Raw genomic sequence first — 25,605 nt, 5'->3', positions numbered from 1 at the left:
TATTATTGTTGTTGTTATTAATACTTTCACCATGTTCCTTCCCATGACACGTTCTTATGTCCTGGGCTAATTGTCTTTCATTGAGTATTTTGTTGGACTTTATGAAAATGAAAATAAAAATTTGATCACAAAAAAAAAAAAAACTATTTAAGACTTATATTAACACAAATATATCACTTACTTCTGCTTTAAGACTGTGCTGAAGCAGCAGGTACAAACGCTTCATGTTGTAGAACATAAAGAAACCTCAGTAATTAATGACCTAAGGGGCTGAACAATACTGATACATGTGGGCTCACTATTTAGCAAGCAACTGGTCAGTGTTTCCAGTTTTATCTACTCTGTTCTAACAGCTTATAAATGATTTATAAATCCACAGGCGTATTGTAAAGCGGTACCAACCAAACTCTTTCTGCCAAAGCCAGTAGTCTTTTACATACAGTCTGTGGTCACACCTATGGGAGTGCTTTACGTCAGATAAATTTCATCAATTTCCAAATTTCCAAATTCCTCCACGACCATATTCATCAATCTCGCTGCTGCCACTGAGTAATTACAGCTGGAGACAAACCGCAGAGCAGCCTGTGTCTGCTTTACGTATGTATCACAACTTTCTGGGAACAACAATTAGATGGAGATAATGCAATAGCTGAACCACACAGTGCAGATCTGTGGTCACATGTATGGCTGTGCCTTGAGTCAGCTCCTGCAGTTATATCTCTTGAATGGTAACAATTATGGCAACCAATTTTGCCTCTTTCTCCGCATCCTGTAGTCGACGTTGTATGAATGGCACAGACCAGGTGCAGATTCTGACTCAAGAAAAGTCTGAAGCAGAGGAAGCAGCAAGCGAGCGTACCTCTGGACATCTGTTGACAAGGAAATGCACTGAAAAAAAAGAAAAAATCAACAAAAAACAAATCAAAACAATTCGATCCAACTTCCAACCAGCCACCCACGACCTTACCACAAACATGGCAACACGCAAACATACAAAAACCATCTGCCTCCGTGAGAGCCAGACCACCTCTCCTGCTGTGTGAGTGCAGAATGCAGCTCAGCATCTGCATCCTTGACTGTTCCCCAGCCAGATCTGAGACAGTATGAGCAAGACCGGATCAGTCGGGGTTGACCGTCAGCACCCTGTAATTCTGCTGAGCTGAAGACCCCAAAAAGACGGGAAACGACTGTAAGGCTGCTGCCAAGAGAACTCCACCAGAGGAGATAAATGGCAGCAGAGACAACAGGCCGAGGTTGCTGTCGGGGATTGAACTCTGCAACCTCTCCTTCTCACTCTGGATTTATGGACTCGTATCTGAGCTCCGATCAGGCACACATGCGCCAGATCTGGAGCATCATCCTCTCTTCGTCCTCCTCCTCCTCCTCCTGCTGTCCCTCACATGAAACCGGATCCCATGTTGTATCTGATATCAGGAGAGAAGGGACGAAAACACTGGGATATTCATTAAAGTGATATGCAAAAAACAAACATGGAGAGACTGGAGAACAAATATGCACATCTTGAGTCTCAAGTTAAGACAGTTTAACATTTATACAGTTGTTATCCTGTCACATGTACATGGGAAGGAAGGATTGAGCTTGTTTTTACGAGTCCCAGTCGACCTCTCGTCTGCTCGTAAAACAAGTATCCCTGCCTCAGACTCCGATTTTCACACAGCCCAGCGCATGATACACTACACACTCTGCGGTTGTAAGCACCAAGAGACTCTGAGACTGCTATTTCTATCCAGACAAAAACACACATTAAGACACACAAACACATACAAGCAGCAGCGCACACTAAATTCCACCACTCCAATAATGTCAAAGATACATAATTGAATCGGGCTCCACTTCAAAAGCAGCTCTTTGGCAGCCGCGCAGGAATCCCACGTCCAGGAAAAAATAACAGCCTAAAATATCTCATCAAAAGGCAGATTACTGTAAGCTGAATCTAATGGCCATGCCTTATCAAGCATGATGAATAGCAGAGCGTCATTTAACAGGTGAACAGAGGAATGTAACCTGGTGCTCGCTGTTCACAGCCCAGCTGTGGAGCAGACCCCGAGGCCCGGAAGACTCTAAACCGCAGACCTGAACCTCGCCCACTTGTTCAAGTGATCCTGGACAGTTCTTGGAGCTGTGATCATTGACAAAGTGACTTTTCTTTTCTTTTCTTTAAAGGGATAGTTCACCCAAAATTCAAATTTCACTCATTATCTACTCACCCTCATGTCGACTAAGAGCTGTGAGAAGTTTCAGAGTCCTCCGTTCCTTCTTTGAGTTACGGGGGGTCCGTGTAGCAGTATTTGTCCATATAATGGTTGTCAATGGATACCAACTTTCTTCGTCCAAAAAGACACACCAAAAAACATCCAAATACCTCCATACTGCTCATCTGTAATGTCCCTCTTGTATTGAAGCCCCGACATGAGAAATTGTTCCGCCGGTCAGTGCAAATCACGCGAGATTTGCACTGACACAGGAAGAGCAGTGAACCGAGACACTGGGAGCTTCCGCTACAAACAAGCTTAAAATATAGACTTATTCAATTTTTTTTGGAACAATTTCTCATGTCGGGGCTTCAATACAAGAGGGACATTACAGACGAGCAGTCTGGAGGTATTTGGATGTTTTTTGGTGTCTCTTATTGGACGAAGAAAGTTGGTATCCATTGACAACCATTATATGGACAAATACTGCTGCGCGGACCCCCCCGTAACTCCGAGAAGGCACGGAGGACTCTGAAAATTCTCACAGCTCTTAGTCGACATGAGGGTGAGTAGATAATGAGTGAAATTTGAATTTTGGGTGAACTATCCCTTTAAGTCTGTGTTTTGCGTGAGGCTCAGGTAACGTGAGCAGCTTGTCTGAGCGTTCATGTGTGACTGAGCCCGGTCGGCCTGATGGGGCAGGTTGATGGAACAGGCCGCTGACACTGGGCACGGCGGCCGGAGGAGAGGCTTCAGTGCAGAGTGAAGATTTATGGAGCGTCCTCTGCCCGTCCTCCTGTTGAGCTTGTCTTAGATTACCGTCCTCCTGCCGTGCATGACTGCTGCCTTTGTCCACACCAGACATACTTCATATTAAATCTGCTATTCCACTTCTTCAGCTGTCACTGATCCACTTATGTAACTCGCTACAAATCTCATTTCCCTCTGCTTTTTACTCTCCTTAACTCTTTCTCATCTTGCTTGGTATTGTGATCATTAATCACAGACAGTGCCGGCAGAATGAAAACACTTCTTCTATGTCCAAAGTTACATTGTTTTGAATTATTTTGAACAAAAAAAAAAAGAGATAAATCCTTCATCATGGATTATAAGACTCACCCACTTAGCATTGAATGTGATTTCAACATGGTGCTGTCGATGAGCCCAGAATCCTTTTGGCTGTGTGCATCAACAGGTGCAAATCGAATACATCTAAACCAAAACCAGTGCAGTATGTACAAGGTTCATACATCATTTCTGTCATATTCTCAGTGTCAGCATCGTCTAGCATCACCATCCCCACACATTAGACATCTACAGAGACAGCCTGTACTGGTCTGTGGTTCCTTGATGATGGAATAAGCTACAAAATGCTCTGCACATTTTGCACTATGCACTTTTTCACTATGTAAGGTTGTATGCTCCAACGTAATTTCATTGTTATTTATGGCAGTGACAAATAAATGATTGATTGATTGATTGATAATGCTACTGCCTCTCACCCTCACATGCCCAACCAGCACTTTTGTGCATTTTGGGTGCCCCAATCTCCTTGCACTTGGTGTATACTAGCTGTATACTTGGTCTCCTATTGCACTGAGATTTTTGTGATGTTCCTAAAAGCATCTGAAGAGTTAATTTGCAGAAGCAGATAACTCCGTTTTCAACCAAAGTTGAGTGACTTTGAGATGTAACAAAAGAGACATATCTCAAAAAAATTAAGTTTTATTGAAAACAACACTATGCAAAGAATAATTACAAAGCCTCAGCTCATTTTTTTTCAAAATGGCACTTATCTGCTTTTGCAAATTAACTCTTCATCTGCTGATGAGTAAATGTAAATACATTCAGAAACTTTTCACTTGAACCCTGTGTGGTCTTTTCAACTGAGGAATCATACAAAGTGTAATGAAACACACACAATAATTTATCTCTGCGGCCAGAGCTGCCTTGCATACTGTAAGTCCTAGAGGAAACCTGTAACTGGATAAGAAGATTAGAGTGAAATTCGGGACTGTACGCGTTAAGGGGTCAAGGTCGGGGAGGCTCCTCGACTCCGAGGCTGGAAGAGGAGAAGGAAAAGTCTCACCTCATTGGGTGAAACTTCACACTCTGTCTCCAGGCCGGCGGAGGGCCAGGGGGCCACCGCTGAGGCTTAGACAGGACAGCTTCATTCGTCAGCAGCTGCCATTAACGCACCACTGAAGAATACCACTGACGTGTGTCTATCTGACTGTTTTACTGCTGATGTCTCCATGTGTATCCTCCGCAGACGGACACATTCGACAGTGATACATTAAAGCCGCTTTGTCTATTTCTGGTTCCATCACAAAATTCTTTGGCAACCTGCAGCGAACAAGGTCGAACGTACTCTACGGCTTTAAGCACATCTGTACACGTCTAACGCACACAAGGTCAGTTATCAGCATAGTGAGAACTAAACAATACGTCAAACTGACTGCCTCACATCAACTTGCAAAAACTCCATACAGTATCCCTCCTTCTTACATGTTTTCATGTTTCAGGAATGTGAGGTTTTTGTCTAATAGTCCCAATATAGAGTTCATTTTTTGCATGAGTGCACCCCCATAGTCGCTCCAGGTTCTCTCATTATTTGAAGCCTAAATATGAAATGACATCATGCTTGAAAAATGTAGCAAAAAAAAAAGCAGGTATAAAAATACCAGGGCTCTTTCCTCTCCCCCCTCCTCCTGCAGAGATCAAATGAGCCCATGAGGGAGAATTTAAAATTATGGCCTTCCTGAAACAGGCCAAACAGTCAGCATTACAGTCAGGCTACGTCATGAGTCAGCACTGGGTCACCTGCTATGACCTCATACCAAGTCTGTTTCACACAATGTAGGAGGAAGGGCTACTGTAACTGGTATAGTGAGTGCTCTTGCAACAACAGGCTGACGTGCCAAACCCACATCTTTCCATTAGCAGTGTGTGAAAATGTAACGAGTCAGTGTGGAGCAAAAAAAAAAAAAACTAAGACCAACAACAAAACACAAGTAGAAACCAAACCCAGAGGAAACATCTCTGTGTTTCCTGAACATGTTTCAGTCACGTGTAGTGTTACTGTTTATGTTTACACTTACAATTGGTTGAATTTGAATGCTTTGTTCAACCATAAAAAAATGACATCACAGTTGGACTGGAAAACTTAAATAGCACTAATTTGATTACAAACTATAACCCACACTCTAGATGTGTTTCTGTCCACTAATCTCTCATCTATCAGAAAATACTGGAAGTAAGATTATAAGGTTTAAGGTAACAGGTCCAACAAGTTATGAGTTTTAAAACTAATGTGCTTTAAAACAACACAGAGAGAAAAACACTATCCCACATAACTTTATTTTTCATGGGTGTAGCTTCTTTTTTGTTTCTCATTTATAGTTTTGCTTATATATATTTATATTTAAATAAATGTATGTATAATTGTATAGATACATTTTCTTTCTTTCTTTCTTTCTTTCTTTCTTTCTTGTCCAACCCAAATCAACAGTGTGACTCAGAGTCATATCAGCATGCACCAAAAAGTTGTTTTACTCATGGTGACATTTAAGATGATACCCATGATTCACTGATGATACTTTTTATCCTTTTCAGGTCAGAGGGGGCTGAGTGCAGCATACACCACCAACACATGGAGACAAACACTTGTTCACACTCACCGTCACTCCTGTTAATCTGAGCTGTACTGTATGTGTTTGGATTGTGACTGCAGAAAACCCACAGGCACAAGGAGAAGATGTAGAGTTTGCACACGACTCAGATCAGTGGGCGCTGACCCTTCTGCCTGCAGAGGGATGAATTAGTCCATAATCTGAACCAGTGGTCTGGTTTACAGGACCAAGCTAAGTCTGTTTGTACCCACAGGAGTAAAACATGACAATTTATTTGAGTCATCAGCAGAAAAAACACTTACATCTTCTTTTATGTCTGTGCCTTTCTGGTGTTTACGACCCTCTTGGTCACTGTTAGCTCAATTAGGGCAGAGTGTTTATATTCAAACCAGGACAATACTTTATATTTAACTACAAATTCCATCATGAGATAATGGGATGTCGTCTGCGCCTGATGTCGGAGACGCCTCATGTGGATTCCAGAGCAGAAGACTTCAGCAGCCTCTCATCTTCCCCTGTGTTTTGGGAAACGGTTGAAAGTGAGAAGGCGTGGCCGCTCTCTAGCGTAACTGCCCATCTCTCTTTATTCAGGTTTTGAAATGCCTTGTTTGCACAGCAGGCAGCTCGGGTAATGACATGGAAGAGCATCACACAAAAAGCCTAAAATAGCTCGCCGGGCCAAGCACGCCACAATCGGAGATGGATCGTCCCTGTCTGCTTTGTAATGCATTGAAACGGTGAGGAATCAGTCATCAGGCACCTGCAGCGTTTGGTGTTCTGCACGACCCGACCTCACACCATCGGTTTTGTTTAGATATGCTCTCTTTAACAACAAAACACGCACACACAGATTTCACACATTCATTTTTTCTTCCTTTATGCCAACAGCTCATCTTAACCCCAAACTATCCCCTTGAAGAAGTAAAGAAAGGCCCCGAATGACCTCAGACTGAAAAAATGCACAAAGTGGTTCCCACAAGGATAGAGCACACACGCATCCCAATGCCAGCGATGCATCATTACAAACAGAGCATTGCATAAAGCATTGTGTGTGAGGAGCATGAGGACAAGCTGAGGAATACCAGGCGCTCAGGACCATAAGACTCTCTCCGGCCGAGACAAATTGTGGCCGACCACAGAGGGCCGCGCCCAGCGCCCAGCCACAAGGAATGTCTCTTTCACTGGCTGTGCAAAATGCTGGCATCAGCTCAGCAGCAGCTCATTAAGCCTAGAGAGAGCTGGGAGCGAGGTGAGGAGGTGCATCACCTGCTTGGACTGGCATCAAAGGCGCTGCCCATGGGAAATGAACACTAAATGGAAATCAGGCATTTGAATTCAGCCTTGAAAAAACAACCAAAAAAAAAAAACACACATACACACACGTACAAATAACAGCACGGAAACTTTCAAGGGCAGGTTGCTACAATCGAGGAAAATAGTGAACCGAAGCCATTAACTCCAGAGCACATAAAGAGCATGCATATGTGCGTGATAGCAGGTCCAACCACGGGCACATCCAGCTGCAGACAGCTCTGCAGGCACCAGCTTTATACATATGTGTGAAATGTACAATTTACACAGAGAGGCAGTAAAAGTATTGTGTAGCATGTGGTTACAGTTATGAGCAGGGTGAATGAGATGAAAAGGTCTTGTGCGGTGTTAATTTTACAGTTGAGTTGAGCAGAGCAGCCTGGTCCCACTACGTTCACTTGTACTGTACATAGGTTACAGCGGACAGACAGAAGACTGAGTCTGTCCTCCGGCTGAGGGGACGTCTCAGCACAGATACTGATACTTCACTGTCTTTGCAAGCGCTCGTCTTACTTTTAATCTTTTCCTAGAAGCTGCTTCCTAGGGGTTGCAGTTTTATTTTGAATAGCAGATAATTTGCTGCCATCTAGTGTTCGTAATCAGCACTTTTTTTTGACAGCGTACAGACAAAACTGAGAACTGCTCATTAAAGAGCTGCCACTGTGACCAAACATGTTGCCTCCTAGCTTTCCATTCATCTCCTCTGTTATAGCCAGGGTGGACAGTAATAAAGGACATTTACTTGAGTACTGTACATTTCTCCATTATCTAACAAATGCCTTTTATCTCCTTCACAAAGACAACTATTGTACTTTTGACTCCACAGCATTTCTGGGGAGAAATTAAAGATGTATTACTTTAAAGCGGAGCGTTTAACTATAAGAATTAATCTATTGTATTTTCTAGTATGATAGATGCACTGTGTTGATCACAGGAGTCAAACCAGTCCCAGTCCTGCACTGTCAGTCATGTTGTGCTGCTGCACGTCTGACCAGTTCAGTTTGAACTTGGCAGATGAAGATGAGGAAGAAGATGCTTCAAGTTTATGTTTGAACTTAAACAAAGATTCATTTTGTTTGAAATGTGTGGCCAGAATTCACAAACATTTTCCATCCAACTTTAGAGACCATGCAAGGTTCTTTTGATGAGTTTGATGGACAGCTTTTCTACCTGATTCAGTTATGTTTTTCTGTTTTTCTGGCCATTTCCATCAGTGTTGAAATCATAGCAGAAGTACTGTATCTACACTATACAGAAATGCAGCAGTATAGTTTGTCCACCTCTGGTTATAGCAGGTTGGTGCAGCCACAGTGAGTAAGTTCTCCTGTTCCCCTGTGGTAAAACACGCTACACACTACCTTCATATTCCCCAAGAAGGTGTGGGGACACGTAGAGGCTGCTGACTGAAAACGCCTTGTCATTGCATTGCCTGCATTCCTGTGCATGGCTCCTGTTGGCCTCAAGACTATTTATACAGCCACGGAAGAGGCCCCTCATAGCGGACTGAGGAGATACACGACCTGGGCCACTGACTTTATGTCTTCTGATTACACAGATACCTAAAAACGCATCGCCTGTTTAAAACTCCCTGAAACTGAAACTCTGACTCTCCTGGACCTTTTGAAAGGTCGATTATAATAAACTCAGACAAGACGAAGACTACTAAGATCCACAGTATTTTCAATGCAGGTTTCACATCTATAATGTGTACACACACATCCAAACGTTCATTTGACTTGCACTTGCCTCATTTAGTCTACTATGTTGTAAAATTTGGTAACACTTTACAATAAGGGTCCCTTAATTAATGTTAGTTAGCACATTATTAAGCATTAATATATAAACGAATGTGTTAATTAATGCTGAGTAATGCATACATAATGATAACTAATTACATTATTCAACTTTTAAATTTATTAACTAACTTTGAGTAATAAACATTAATTAACTGCTTAGGCTACACTAATTAATGTGTTTCCTAATCCTAAGTAATACATAATAATGATTGTTAATATATCTGTAAACAGTTAATTAATGCTTAATAATGTACTAACTAACGTTAATTAAGGGACCCTTATTGTAAAGTGTTACCTAAAATTTTTATTACCTTCTTCTTTTACTGTATTGTATTGATGTTTTTGTGATTTCTGTGTCTACTCTGCTGCTACAGGGCGTCCTTGAAAAAGAGAGCCCGCTGTCAATGGATCTACACTGTCAAAATAAAGGTTAAATAAAATTTGATTTCAAGTTCAGTAGATATTTAAATTTCTAGGGTTTAATAATTCAAAGGTGAAACTGAGGCCGCCATAATCCCCCTGAAATTATCACAATCAAAACTTGACTTAGTTGAGATATTTGTCCATAGTAAACAGCCGTGTGTTGACAGAGCTGTGAGATCTAGAAACAAGAGAGCATGCAGTGTATTTTTAGTTTGCTGATGAACTGGTGCAAATTGCCAAGCGCCGGCTCTACAGTCCTCTCAAGCTGAATAACACTTCATCCAGGCATAAATTAGACAACTGGCACAGGTACCCATGGACACATGTTCTTACACAGGGTGGAAGTCCCCCCCAAACCCCAAACCAGGTGCTCCACTTGTCAACACATGGGTAACTGTCACCTCTCAGCTTATCTGAAACGGCCGGGTCAGAGAGGCCGGACCCTGACACCGAATCTGGTCAGCATCACCGACACACACACTCTACGTCAGTGTATTCTTGGATTGTGTTCACTCAAATCAAAGTATACCTGGAAAATCACGTTCCTTCGCTGGATTATGAAGTTGTGTTTTTTTATTTGCCCCTTGGTAAAATGTGGAACAACGTTTGCAGCAGCTTTGAGATCTACCACTGTGGGACTTCTACCTTCAGACCAGTGCAATCAAAGTGGACAGAACTCTATTTGCTGTGATCAAATGACATTAATAAGAAATGAAGCAACACCTTGGTCATGCTGCAGAGTTTATCCATTAGAGAGTGACTAACACTGCTGTGTGGATAATCCAGGCCAGGCGGAAAGAAGAGTTGCTCTTAACATTTTTAAATGTATTTATCCAATAAAGAAAAAACAACAAATAGAATTCCCCTCTAATGGGTTAATTTAGGGGGTCAGAGGTCAAAGGTCAGCAACGCTGCAGTGCACAAAACAACTTTATTGTTAAACATTTTTTTTCCCCTTTTTCCCAATTTCCCTTTAGGGATTAATAAAGTAATTTGTATTCATCAATAGAAAAAGAAAAAGACGGCCACCGCACACTGATAAGACTCTGCTTTGACGCTGAAAGCGAAACGCGTTGTTCATTAATAAAGTATATCAGCAGAGTCTTATCAGTGTGCGGTGGCCGTCTTTTTCTATTGATTTTACGCACTCCTGCTACCCACCTGCACCTGAGGAACTGTGGCTGTGCAGGGAGATTTGCTTTTCTTCAGTTTAATTTGTATTCATATTCAAATTCATATTCGTTCCATTGGCTGATATATACATATCTGCATATGATTGGTTGTTTCAAATTTTGTCTCATAGTTTCCCAATTCACTTTTTTTAGCATGTAATGTGTTTGTAAAGACCCTGATGGAGGCGGAGCTGAGCTGAGCTGCGCTGGTCTAACAATAATGTTGTTCTGTAGACTGAGTGCTGCTGGTATTTTGACCTCTCTGGACTTTTTCCTTTTTCCATGGAGAAGGAGGTGAAGCTGCGCCAAAGACATCTCCTCTGCTTCAAGATAAATCTCAGAGACAGGCGTCTGAAGACCATGACTAATAACAACCAGAAGGGTCTGCTCGCTGAGTTACCACAAAAACGTGTTTCACCAAGTTGAGCGAATTGACCCCTGTTCAGGTGTTGAGTCTCACCTGGAGAACCAATGTCAGGACAGAATGTCTTTATAATGGTCAACTGAAATAGTGAAAACAAAAAGTGAAAGTCTGAGTCAAGACGATATCTACGTTACACGTGAGTATAAACAACTCCTTCACCTAAACAGCAGGAATGGCAGGACATTCTCCATCCATCACCATCTGTGTGAACAGTTCTTTAGAGTTTACTTCAATTCAACCATCTTCAATATGTCAAAGTGCTGAACTCACCACCTCATCTGTACCACATAGAAATGCCAAAAGCCAAAAAAGCAAATAATCAATAAATTAACCAATTAAGAAATGTGAAAACTTGTTTGTGAAGATACCAGAAAACATGATAGATATTATGTATAAAACAAAATAGATCAAACATCTTTCAAAGAGTGAATACAATAGAATGATTTACTAAAGAGAAAACTAACTTCTCATTTTGATGAGCTCGTATTGTTTTCTGAATTTCTTTCTATCTGTTAAGGATGAAAAGGGACGTCGAGGAGTAGAATCACAATATTGCTATATTGTAAATATTTACAATATTATCTGCCATTTGCTGTTCACTACACAAAAAAAAACCTGCTAGAATATAAAACCTGTCAAATCTCACATTCACACACACATGATATTACTCAGGTCAAACCTACCTGACCAGTGGGAGGGGGTTTCCTTGGACTCGACACTCCAGACGGATGGGGCTTCCCTCTGCCACCTCCTGACTCTTCAGCTTCTGGAGGAACTGAGGAGGGGACAGGGGCTCAGCTGAGGTCGGAGCTCCCGTTTGTTGGTACCTGGCAGTAGCTGCCACATCCACGGGGCCCCCAGGCTGAGGACCCACGTCCGACTGGCTGTACGGGGTCTGCTGGCTGGGAGGCACCGGGGGAGCAGAGACGGAGCCCTGAGGGACCGGCCGCTGGCTCCTAGGAGACAGATAGCCACTGTCAGGGGAGGAGGAGTCCTCCTCCACCTGCTCCAGTTGAGAGGAACCTTTGAAAATGGAGGACAGCTCCTCGATGAACGTGGCAGCTCGGCTGCAGAACTCCGTGGCTGAAGCCGCCCGCTCGTTCAGCTCCAGGCCTTCATGAAGTAGCCTGGGTTTATCCTGCTTATAAACTGGCGGCATGGGTTTGAGGCGGACAACTCTCTCAGCGGAGGACGGAGCCTCGCTGGACACCTGTGCAGGTTTGCTGAGGGCAGTGTTCTGACTGGAGGAGACTCTGACTGCTGCGTTATCATCCTGGTAGGGGGCTTTGGTCTGGTGGTGCAGGTTTGTGCTTGTGATGAGGTTTTCAGTAGTCTGGGTTCTAACGGGGTGGGAGGGACTAGGTTGGAGAACCTGCTCCTGAGGTGTAGGATTAGAGTGGCCTGGATCTTCAGATTCGCCAAAGGCCTCAAAGGCCAGGTCCAGGCTGCGGTTAATCTCTTCTGCGCTTAAGAAGGCAGTCAGATCTGCAAAGTCCCCGTCTCCAGAATCCCGCTCTGTCACAGAGTCCAGGTAGAGTTCCCCGTCAGAGGACGCCTCTGAAAACACACCTCCATTGCCCTCCAAGGTCCCGCCTGCTGCTGAGTCCTTGAGCAGCAGAGAGAGGGGGAGTGGCTGATTCCAACTCCCGTCCTGCATCCTGCATGAAACACACAGCAGCTCCATTAACCAGCAGATTACATGCTACTGGACATTACAGCTTATATCTGACACCCATTAGTAAAAAGAGGAGATGACAAACAGAGAGAAGGGAAATCGAACTTGACAAAGCTGGATGCTTCATCACGCACATGCCATAGCTGGCAGGATGACTCAGACCACTGTTGTCTGGACACAGTTGGTGGGTATTAACAGAAGCTTTTACTGAGGTCACAGTCAACATAACCAACATTTCTTCCTTTCCCCGTTTCTTCCTTTACATTTCGGACTAAAAATACAGATTACATCTGTTTCGTATCCATACATCGGTTGTTTTTTGAATAATAACTAATAATTTTATTTTAAAAAGTCCTTGCTTTATCAGACTTTATTTATAAAAACCTACCTTTTTAAAAAAGCCTTTCATTAGTTGTTTTTTTGGGGGAGATGTTCTCTCTCCAAATTTGATCTTTTTAATGTAGCACTTTGAGATTGTTTGCTCAATATAAAGTGCATTACAAATAAAATTCATTATTATTATTATTTTATTATTATTATAGTAAATCGATTCTGTTCACAATCATATAATAGGGACAGTTGTTATCATTACATGAGGGTTTTTTTTTCCAAATGATAATCAATTATCAACACAATCCATGAGTAAACAATGTCAGTTAAATAACACAAACTATAACACAGACTGCAATAACATTTTTCATACAAAATGATTATGATTCTGCCAATCAGTCTGCTCATACAATAAATTCATAAAAATGTTCTAAATATGGTTGTGCTGTTTTGTGTACAGGGAAGTTAAGGCATGTGTACAGAGGGAATATTTAACAACAATCCAAAACAATAGTGAAGACAAACACATTAATATCATCTGATGCTTTCTTACATGCGAGTTTAGGCTACATGTATCATAAAAGTGCCACATCATTCAGCAGCACAGTGAGTAATTTAGTTTGAGGAGCATGTTTCTGATCTGTGGAGACTTTGACTGGAGCTGCACAACATGTTGTGACTCTGGTGGTGTGGATACATGTCTGACGCAGTGAGACACTCAGCGCCTCATGGCGTCCTGAAGACCAGCTGTTGTTATTTTTAATCTCCTAGGCTATGTTTCACAGCAGCGGCGTAACCCCACCCACCCTGAGCAGAGGAGAGGAGAGGGCTCCTTCAGACGCTACCTTCACACACACGCACACAGGTACGACTGGATGTGCGCAGACATACACTGACAGCCAGAGGGGTAAAGTAATAAATATACATAACAAGACGTGTTCTTATCCCCCAAACGTTCCATGATCAGCACAGTGCTGATTAAATATGAATGTGGAAAATGAGGCACTAAGAATGATTGACAAAGTGTTCTCACAGTTTCTACTAGCTCCTGTTCTTTCTTAGAAAAACCTTAATATGTTATCTTAGTATGCTATATTTCAATTTCCACAGAACGTGTTAGATCTAATAACAAAGTACTTTGAAATGAGAATGAATCGAAATCCCTTTCAAAAACATGGCAGAAGCTCCGATACATGCCTTTTTGTGATTTGATTAATATATATAAGTAAAGATGTCTAAAACAGAGCCCCTGTCACATTAAATGATATGGCTCATACTCTTGATAAACAATTAACATCTAAGCTGTAAAATGAAAATGAAAATATATATTTTAAAAAGACCAAACTTACCTTAAAGTGGGCGACTTTTTGAAACACGCTCTCCTGGTTTTGTGATTCCAAGTTTGTCCTGTTTATTTAGTAAGAATGAGTCAAAACGAAGCTTCTCTCTCCAGAAGAGCAGCCTTATTGGTCGGACGGCCAGCAGGATCTTTCAGTGTCAGGGTCCAATTGCGTACTGCCTCTGCAGTGGCCTGCTGTCCCATCTGTCCTGGTCCCTTACTGCTCACTGTGTGGGGCTATATTTGGCCCCCGGCTCAGGTTTCACAGCCAGAATACTGGCAAGAGGAGAGAGTGTTAAGGTAGTCCTGGGGAACAGAAGGCAGTGGTGACATTTTTCACACAGTATTTGTTAATTAAACACAGTAAACAGAGCTGCAAGGATGCATGCAGATTAAAATACAATTTTTGACACTGTATATCCTCAATATGCACAAATAAGGCAGGACAGTCGGGTTCATGCAACATTCATAAGCACTTAATGTGCATCAGTCACTGCAGCAGCACATGCAGGTCTGAGTCATGAGGAGAGATCAAACATGCAGCTGAATAAGTCAGTTGATGGTTATAATTTGTCAAGTGAAGACATCTCACTGCAGTACCATGACAGCAGCTCATCAGTGCTGCCACCGTGTCGAGCTGAGTTGACCCAATGACCCCAGACCACCCACTTGTCTGTCTCACCTGGCTGCAAGTAAGTGATCTCAAAAAGGGCCGGGGAGGACTCAGCACAAAAAGAGCTGAGATGAAGCTTCAGCAGCAGGTTTGGTCAAGGTCGATGCTTCCTACAGAGAGCGTGTAAAGGTCTGAATCAGTTCTTCTGTCTGCCCTGCCAACAAATGCCAGTGTGCACAGACACAGACAGTCAGAGGCCATGCAGCCTCACTTAGTCTATTTCGAGGCCACTATCACATTTTGTGCTCTCAGAGCTATTCTGGTTCTTCATTAATCTACTGATTACAGTTAAGTGCCAGTGATAAGTTTGGAAGGAATTTCCAAACTATTTACTGTACATACACACACACACACAGTATGTGCACACATGCTTACTGACTAGTAATCTAAAATTCTTCTCACTTGTCACCATACCACAATTAGCAATAATGATATGTATGGTATTATTAAAAACAACTGCATTATTTAGTGGTGACCTCAGTAACCTATATGTGTCATATGTGTTTGTGGTCTCTCTATGTAAGAATAGTGCTGTTATATTTCAAGCACTCTGCTTTTTATACCACATGTGCACACCACAACAGTATTCCTTGCGTCATAGATTATGTTTAATTGTGCGTGCATACACTATTTATCTGTAGTGTTTAAAAATATTACTGGATCCCTCACAGCGTTCTCTCAGGTCAGACCCGTACTGCTCATATCGTCAGGCATTGGCAATGTCTTCACACACATCAGATTAACTATAGACTATATAGATTAACTCTATAACTATATAGAACTATTATAATTATATTATACTACCAATTATAACATCAGAGTCTCTGTCCATGCTGTAGACTTACTTCTCACTAAGTATCAGTATGCTGTTATGTTTCCTTCCATGCCTCTAGAAGAATTGACACTACATTGACGCCACTAGCATCAAAGGAAACACATATTCAACAGTCATTTTTGTCTTAAGACAGTGGTTCCCAACCTTTTTTAGCTTGCAACCCCATTTTGACATCACAAATTTCTGGCGACCCCCGTGAATCAAGATGCACCAGCTCAGATTTTATGTTGTATTTTATTTGACCTCGATTTATATTTGAGAAAATGAAAGTATAGAATATGTTTGTTTAAGATTGTCGGCTATGTTTTCAATCATAATTAAGATATTAATCAAAAAGAATAATAATTGAATGAATTTAATGAATGAATGAATGAATTTATTTATTTCGGTATATCAAGCTTATATAACCGAAAGGGTGTAGGTTGAAGCCAAAGCTTATATACCCCTACCCCTTTTACCTTAAAAAAAAAAAAAAAATAATAATAATAATATATATATATATACACATTAATACAATAGGATCAGATCACAGACATTTGAAATTAATCAGTGCACTTAAATTTCTGATCACAACAAAATAAAGAATTGTACACAGCGCATAACCCAAAATAGTACAAAATCATTGAACTTAATTTTCCATACTGTAACGAGAAATGATGTTGTTCTTATAAAGTCTTTTAAAGCTGACTAGAGTACAGCATAATTTAATGTTTTCAGGACAATTATTCCAGATGTTAACCCCTCTAACAGAAAGACAGTGATTTTTCACAGTAGTTCAAGTCTTTGGTTTCTCAAATAATAGTGGTCTTCTCAGGTTATAACTGGAATCCTTCATTTTAAACAGATTCTGGATATCTTGAGGAAGAAGTTTATTTTTTTGCTTTGTACATGGTTTGTATTGTAATGTAATCAACTAAGTCCCTGAATTTCAAAATGTTCAGGCGACTAAATAGTGAGTTGGTCGGCTCACGGAAAGGTTTATTACTGATGATTCTTATAGCCTTTTTTTGCAATAAAAAAAAATAGAATTTGTATTTGTTCTGTATGTGTTTCCCCAGACCTCAATGCAATATGTCATATAAGGGGCAATTAATGAATAATATAATGTGACTAGTGATTGTTGAGAGAGGAAAGCTTGGGCTTTATAAAGAATTGCAATAGATTTTGACATTTTGGATTTGACATAATTTATGTGTGATTTCCAATTTAATTTATCATCAATGATAGCTCCAAGAAATTTGGTTTCAGGTACAAATTCAATTTCTGCATCATTTATTGTTAAAGCAGAAGTAAGCGATCCGGTCGTTTCGGCTAATGCTGCGTTCCAGGCAGGCTTTTGAAACCGTAAATTACAGCTTCAAGTGACAACTTACGACTTTGTAGCGTTCCAGGCAACCCACTCGTGTTTTTCCGACCTGTTTTACCTGTGAAAGTCACTATAACGGCCACTCGTAACTTCCGACCCGTGAACTCGTACCAGATCGAACTGGTACGACTTCACAGGTCGGAAAAACACGAGTTACGGGCTGCCTTGAATGCACCATAACAGTCCTCGTCCCTACGTCACCACATTCACGCGCATCCCTTGGCTGCACCACAGCCCTGCATGCCGTTCTCTCTCCTCATTGGATAAAAACTGTAGGATACGAGAAAAGTTTTCTCCTCGGCTCAGAGCAGAGCAGAGTGACTGACAGACCCGTGTTTCGGTCCAAACACTCTATGTAAGTGATTGCTGTCGGAAGATATAACAATTTAAGACTTATATTAACACAAATATATCGCTTACTTCTGCTTTAAGTTTCTGCTTGAATTCCTGGGCTTTTTTCCAAATATGATACACTTAGTTTTACCGAGATGGAGTGATAATTTAAGTCAAACCATTCTTTGAATTTCTGTAGCTCCTTCTCTACCATATCCAGAAGCTGCCCCAAATGATCCACTACAGAACACAGTTGTGTCATCAGCAAATAAAATACATTTCAGGGATTTAGAAACCAAACATATGTCGTTAATATACAGTATAAAAGAAACAGCAATGGACCCAGGACTGAACCCTGAGGCACCCCGCATGTGACCTTCAGAAATTCTGAGTTTGTCTTGTTAATATGGACTACTTACTGTTTTGTAAGTAGTTGGTTAACCAATCATGTGCCAAACCTCTGATGCCGTACCTCTGTAACTTATCCAATAGTAAAGTCTATCGTATCAAATGCTTTCTGTAAATCAAAAAATACCCCCACAGTATATTGTTTTTTCTCAGTTGCATTTGTTATTTGTTCAACAAAGTCCATTAGAGCCAATGAGGTGGTTCGATTCTTCCTGAATCCATATTGCTGTTCACAGAGTATGTCATGCTCACAGAGTATAGATGTGTTCTGGACTCTATTCACTTCCTGTTTTATTTTGTTAAGCTCTGTTTCATCCTTGTTTCACTCCCACTTCCTGTCAAGTTTCCCGCCAGTTCTCAGCCACACCTGTTTGCCATCACTAATCATCCACTCAGTACTTATACACCGAGGGTTCCATACCTACCTTGCCAGATTGTCAAGGTTCCTCGGTTCCAAGCTCTCACGCGTTCTTCAAGTGTATGTATACCCGTGTTTGACCTCTTGTCAGTATTTTTGACCCTGCTCTTGCCTTGCCCTGTTTGATACTTTTGCCTGTGGTTTTTGGACTTTTGGACAGTTTTTGATTCTGCCTTTGTCTAGCCCCTGCCTGTACTTTTGCCCCGTGGACTGCCTTTCTGTGAATGACCTCTGCTCGTCCTGTAATAAAGTGTGTGTTTGATCTCTGCACTTGAGTCTCCAAGCCTGTTCGTTACAGTACAATCTGGCCAATGACTGACTCAGCAGGATCAGACCCCATAAGCGCTGCCATACGCAACCAGGGTCAGCGTCTTCACCAGCATGAGGAAGTTTTGGAATCCCTCTCCATAAGCATGCAGCATCTCCAAACACAACAAGGAGGCATGCAATCTTCCCTGGAATCAATGGTGAGTGCATTAGCTAACCAGATGCAGGTGATGCAGGAGAGCATGACAACACTCCCGGTTCCTGTGGTGGAGGCCAACCCTGTAATCCCACCTCCTCACGTGGGCCCTCATACTCCTGAACCACGAGGGATTCAGATTGAGAAGTACGAGGGGAATCCTGCCACCTGTCGCTCATTTCTGGTAAACTGCTCTCTTCTTTTCGAGTTAAATGCTTCCTCCTACTCCTCAGAGAGAGCTAAGGTTGCCACTGTGATCACTCACCTCACAGGCAAGGCTAGAGAGTGGGCAACAGCAGAGTGGGCAAGGCAGTCAGAGGTTTGTCACAGTTTTTCTGAATTTTCCACGGCACTTCGTCAGGTTTTTGAGCACTGTACACCTGGTCGTGAGGCAGCCCGAGGACTGCTACAGATCCGTCAGGGAAGATCCAGAGTCTCTGAGTATGCTATAGAATTTCGGACAATGGCTGCTGATAGTGATTGGAATAACTCCTCCCTCTGTGATGCCTTTTTGAGTGGATTGTCTGAGGAGATTAAGGATCTACTGGCTCCCCTTGATATCCCTACAGACCTGAATGCTCTCATTTCCCTTGCTGTCAAGATTGATAACCGGCTGGTGGAGAGAAAGAGGGAGAGATCCCAGCGTGCTACGCATCTCCCAACCTACAGTAGGCAGCAACGAGCGGGTGAGGGATCTCCTGAACTGTCTGTTTCTGGTTCCTCCAGTTCCCCCGTTGCCCCAGAGGAACCCATGCAGCTGGGACGCACTCGTCTATCTCCTGAGGAACGACAGAAGAGGATGTCTGAGGGGCGGTGCATCTATTGTGGGCAACATGGACATTTTCTCGCCCGCTGTCCAGTAAAAGACAGGGCTCAGCAGTAGAAAGGAGGGTACTGGTGAGCCGAACCTTAGCTGGTCCTCCTAACCGACCTCTTACCATGGCTAAACTGTTTACTCCTTCTGTGTCTCTTGAGTTGTCTGTACTCATTGATTCAGGAGCTGATGACAATTTTATGGACATTGAACTGGCCAAACAGCTCATGCTGAATACGGAGCTGTTGCCTCAACCATTAGTGGCTCATGCTCTGGACGGACGTCTGCTAAGCCGAGTCACTCACCGTACTCAACCAGTGAAGCTTCAAGTGTCAGGTAACCACTCTGAGACACTTTTTTTCAACCTGATCAATTCTCCTCACATGGCACTTATTCTGGGCTATCCGTGGTTGAAGAAGCACAATCCCCTGATAGATTGGAAAACGGGTCTCATCTCTAGCTGGGGGGAGCAGTGTTCTGTCTCATGTTTAACTGCTGCTGTTCCTTTCACTGACTCTCCCAAGCCTTCTGTGTGTTCTGTGTTCCCGGACCTCTCTGCTGTTCCCCCAGAGTATTTGGATCTCAAGGAGGTTTTTAATAAAGCCAGAGCCTCCTCCCTGCCGCCGCACCGACCCTATGATTGCGCCATTGAGCTCCTTCCTGGATCCTCGCCTCCCAGGGGTCGGTTGTACTCCCTCTCTGCCCCTGAGAGGGAGGTCATGAATGAATACATTCAGAAGTCTTTAGCTGCTGGGCTCATTCGGCCATCTTCTTCTCCTGCTGGTGCTGGGTTTTTTTTTGTGCAGAAGAAGGATAAGACCTTGCGCCCCTGTATCGACTATCGAGGCCTTAACGACATTACTGTTAAGAACAGGTACCCCCTTCCTCTCCTCATGTCTGCCTTTGAATCATTACAGGGGGCTACCATCTTTACCAAGCTGGACCTGCGCAATGCTTACCACCTGGTCAGGATACGGGAGGGCGACGAGTGGAAGACGGCTTTTAACACCCCTAGTGGCCACTATGAATACTTGGTTATGCCTTTTGGTTTAACCAATGCCCCTGCTGTCTTTCAAGCTCTGGTGAATGATGTGCTAAGGGACATGCTCGATCGCTTTGTTTTTGTGTATCTTGATGATATCCTAATCTTCTCCAGATCTAAGCAGGAGCATGTTATACATGTACGCCAGGTCCTACGGAGACTTCTGGAGAACCAGCTTTTCGTGAAGGCAGAGAAATGCGAGTTCCACGTCTCCAAGGTTTCCTTCCTGGGGTCCATTGTGGCTGAGGGTAGTCTTCAGATGGATCCCTCTAAGGTCAGAGCTGTGTCTGAGTGGCCCAGGCCGGAGACAAGGAAACAACTTCAACGTTTTCTGGGTTTTGCAAACTTCTATAGACGTTTTATAAGAAGTTACAGTTCTGTTGCCGCTCCTTTACATGTTCTCACGTCTCCAGGAACCTCTTTCCGCTGGACTCCTGCTGCTGAAGAGGCCTTCCAGCACCTGAAACAGAGGTTTTGTTCAGCTCCCATTCTGACTCTCCCTGATCCTAACCAGCAGTTTGTTGTGGAGGTCGATGCCTCGGATGTGGGTGTGGGGGCTGTCCTTTCTCAACGCTCCACTGCCGACAACAAGATTCACCCTTGTGCCTTCTTTTCCAGGCGTCTCTCTCCGGCGGAGAGTAGGGCTGGACGATTAATCGAATTTTGATCGTGATTACGATTTTGGCTTCTTACGATCATAAAAACACTGTAATCGAAGATAAACGATTATTTTTTTGTCTATTGGTGTTTTATTCTGAAAAACACACACGCGCGCTTCCGCCCCCGCGCCTGCACTGCACTCCTCTCTCAGTTAATGCTGTGGACGAGTCCACTTGTGTGTTGACGGCGGCGTTTAAAAAATCAGCGCCAGTGAAGAGAGAGCAGCGGCCACCGCTCAGGACGAATGAACGGGAAATAATAATTTAAAACACTCGCTCATCTCCTCAAAGCGGCCGCACAACAACAACCCTCCTCCTCCTCCTCTTCCCCCGGCCCGTAGGCTACATGTGCATATGTTTACAAAGCCGGCAAGGAAGCAATCTGTAGAGTGGCGGATAACGTTATACGATGTTACGACGTGTATTTGTGTAGTTGAATCTGTCATAAACAAGAGATCACTAATGGGGCGCGTCAAAAAAAAAAAAAAAAAAAGTTATGCATGGGGTGCGTTTGTGACGAGAGCTGGGACAGCGCAGCGGGGCGGAGGCTCTGATCTTCCCAGGTTGGATTGCATCCCAGAGACGCAATAAGCGACACACACGGAAGCAGAGAGCCTCCATTCTCCCTCTTAATAAGTTAAACCATGACAATTACTCCAAATCTGTTTATTCAAGGTAAAAATGTACGAAAGTTAAGCTAAACACCCTGTATAGTTTCTGCTGCTGGATCATAAAACTTAAAAAAAAAAAGTTTTAAATACATTTTTAATAAATATTTAAAATTATAAACTTAAAAACCTTAAACACACATTGGCACTGTTTATTTAATGTAGCATGGTCAAGCTATAAATCCTGTACCCCCCCCCCCCATAATCGTGTAAATAATCGTGATTTAAATATTGACCAAAATAATCGTGATTATGATTTTTGCCATAATCGTCCAGCCCTAGCGGAGAGGAATTATAATATTGGGGATCGTGAACTGCTGGCTATAAAACTGGCGCTAGAGGAGTGGAGACAGTGGCTGGAGGGGACCCCACAGCCTTTCCTTGTGTGGACTGATCACAAGAATCTCGAGTACATCCGGACGGCCAAGCGGCTGAACCCAAGACAGGCGAGATGGTCTCTCTTTTTCAATCGCTTCAATTTTTCTCTCTCTTATCGCCCAGGTTCCAAGAACGCAAAGCCTGATTCCCTGTCTCGTCAGTTTGAGCCCGAGTCTGCTCCACAGACACCAGCTACCATCCTTCCTTCTGCCTGTTTTCTGGGTGCCCTCACATGGGAGATGGAGAGTGAGGTGCGGCAGGCTCTGGATGGGGTTGAGGTCCCGGAGGATTGCCCTGTTGGAAGGTTATTTGTCCCGCCTCATCTCCGAGGTCGTGTCGTCCAGTGGGCCCACACCTCCAAACTCGCCTGTCACCCAGGAGTGAGCAGGACCATCAGCTTCCTCACTCAGCGGTTCTGGTGGCCCACTATGAGAAGGGAGGTGAGTGAGTTTATTGCTGCCTGTCCAGTCTGTTCACAGAACAAACCCTCCCGTGCGGTGCCTGCAGGACTTCTCCAGCCCCTGCCTGTTCCCAAACGCCCCTGGTCCCATATCTCCCTGGATTTTGTCACAGGATTACCAGTATCCGAAGGTAACTCTGTTGTTCTGACAGTCATCGATCGCTTCTCTAAGATGGCTCATTATATTCCCTTGCCCAAGTTACCCTCTGCCAGGGAAACGGCAGAGGCGGTGTTGTCGAATGTTTTTCGTCTCCATGATCTTCCCCAGGATGTGGTGTCAGACAGAGGTCCGCAATTCACGTCCCGTTTTTGGAAGGAGTTCTGTTCCCTCATTGGTGCCACAGTCAGTCTGTCCTCAGGGTACCACCCACAGTCCAATGGTCAAACGGAGCGATACAACCAGGAGATGGAGACGGGACTGCGCTGCCTGGCTTCTCAACATCCGACTTCCTGGAGTAAGCAACTCTTATGGATTGAATATGCCCATAATTCTCTGCCTGTTTCCACTACAGGGTTGTCCCCGTTCCAGTGTGTGTATGGTTTCCAGCCTACCCTTTTTCCTGAGTTGGAGCACGAGGTTGCAGTCCCTTCGGCTCACGCTCTCATTCGGCGCTGTCATCTGGCGTGGAGGAGGGCCAGAGCGGTTCTTCTCCGGACGTCCACACTCTACCAGCGTCAAGCCAACCGCCATCGCAGACCTGCTCCTGCCTACCAGCCGGGCCAGAGAGTCTGGTTATCGACCAAGGACCTGCCTCTTCGGGTTGAATCGCGCAAGCTGGCACCTCGCTTCATTGGCCCTTTCCCCATCTCCAGAGTCATCAATCCTGCGGCTGTTCGACTTCGCTTGCCACGTCACATGAGGGTCCATCCAACCTTTCATGTCTCCAAGGTCAAGCCTGTGAAGGAGTGTCCACTGGTTCCCCCCACCCGAACCCCTCCTCCCCCCCGTCTTATTGACGGGGAGCCCACGTATTCGGTTAACCGGTTACTGGCAGTCCGCAAGAGGGGCAGGGGTCGTCAGTATTTGGTTGACTGGGTGGGCTATGGCCCTGACGAGCGGTCATGGGAGCCGTCCAGGAACATTATGGACTCTTCCCTCATTAGGGACTTTCACCAGCGCCATCCGGATCTTCCTGGTCCGTCCGGTGCCGTCCCTTGATGGGGGGGTACTGTCATGCTCACAGAGTATAGATGTGTTCTGGACTCTATTCACTTCCTGTTTTATTTTGTTAAGCTCTGTTTCATCCTTGTTTCACTCCCACTTCCTGTCAAGTTTCCCGCCAGTTCTCAGCCACACCTGTTTGCCATCACTAATCATCCACTCAGTACTTATACACCGAGGGTTCCATACCTACCTTGCCAGATTGTCAAGGTTCCTCGGTTCCAAGCTCTCACACGTTCTTCAAGTATATGTATACCCGTGTTTGACCTCTTGTCAGTATTTTTGACCCTGCTCTTGCCTTGCCCTGTTTGATACTTTTGCCTGTGGTTTTTGGACTTTTGGACAGTTTTTGATTCTGCCTTTGTCTAGCCCCTGCCTGTACTTTTGCCCCGTGGACTGCCTTTCTGTGAATGACCTCTGCTCGTCCTGTAATAAAGTGTGTGTTTGATCTCTGCACTTGAGTCTCCAAGCCTGTTCGTTACAGAGTATTTGGTTTTTCGCTATGAAATCATTTAATCTGTTTGCAAATACTTTTTCCAAAATTTTTGAAAATTGTGGTAACAGTGAAATTGGTCTATAATTTGAGAAGATATGCTTGTCACCAGATTTAAACAGTGGAATCACTTTAGCAATCTTCATTTTTGAAGGAAATTTCCCAGTCATTAGTGACAATTATTAGTTTAATTTTTTTTTTTAATCAATTACTTGACATTTCAGGCGACCCTATTTGAATTCCAGGCGACCCCACGTGGGGTCTCGACCCCAGGGTTGAAAAACACCTTTTTGGATGAACTGGCATCACAAGCTTTTTAAAGTAATAGGCTATAAGTATTCTACAAAAATGGTCTTGTTCCAATTGAAAAGTATGGGACTTTAGCACTAAATTACAATGCATGGCTACTTCAGAATAATGAAACGATTATGTGTTTGGTTTAACCACTGTATTTTGAAAAAATATTGACAGTCATGTCACAAGTTGTAGTTCCTCGCTGTGGCCCTAGGGGCAGATGGGATAACGGCTAACCCACACTGTGAAACTTGGGGTAGACGTCACGTTTGATTATTTTCCATAAACACAATCACCTGAAGATTGTACATACAATCAAACATGAAACATCAGGTGCTCCAATATGTATCAATAAACATAAATAATAAATAAATCTAAATAAAATAAGGTTATTTTAAGCAATGTTAGAAAACATAAAATCATGGAAAAGATAATAAATAAATTAACATATAATATGACAGAAGAAAAAAAAAAAAAGGAGAAAAAAAAATCACCTGAAGAGGGCAATGAACAACGATTTAACCCAACTCGACTGTCAACCTTACAGTCTATGCTGTCAACGCAATGCATGTAAACATGACTCTTACCATAAAAGAGCTCTTATGTGTGTGCATCACAGTGACTACTTTTACTATCACTTACTGTTTCGGAGGCTTTCGCTAAATCCGGTCGCTTACAACGCTGACTGTCAGTTACTCGCTGCAGAAACTTTCATACTTTTTGTCAACCGCTCCATCAAAGCCAGCATTTACGAATTGCTTTTCCCTTCTGAACAAGTTTGTCTCCTCTCGACTCCCGTTGCTCCACAGTGATTGGTCGAAGGA

General features: G+C 43.3%; 1 protein-coding gene across 2 annotated transcripts in view; it reads right to left on the bottom strand.

The window, feature by feature from the left end:
• Positions 1–14,519, bottom strand: part of palld (palladin, cytoskeletal associated protein) — a 66,472-nt gene extending 51,953 nt beyond the window's left edge. For both annotated transcript variants that reach the window (XM_083970758.1, XM_083970759.1), the window contains exons 1-2: positions 14,326–14,519; positions 11,655–12,629 (exon numbers count right to left, since the gene is read on the bottom strand). In XM_083970758.1, the coding sequence (XP_083826884.1) occupies positions 11,655–12,628 (974 nt within the window). In that variant the 5' untranslated portion in view covers position 12,629; positions 14,326–14,519. The remainder of the gene's footprint in view (positions 1–11,654; positions 12,630–14,325) is intronic.
• Between the last annotated feature and the right edge of the window lie 11,086 nt (positions 14,520–25,605).

This window comes from Trachurus trachurus (genome assembly GCF_905171665.1).
Source record: "Trachurus trachurus genome assembly, chromosome: 4".
Classification (NCBI taxonomy): domain Eukaryota; kingdom Metazoa; phylum Chordata; class Actinopteri; order Carangiformes; family Carangidae; genus Trachurus; species Trachurus trachurus.
The sequence above is the reverse complement of the archived record's forward strand: the minus strand, read 5'-3'. Positions and strand labels throughout refer to the sequence as shown.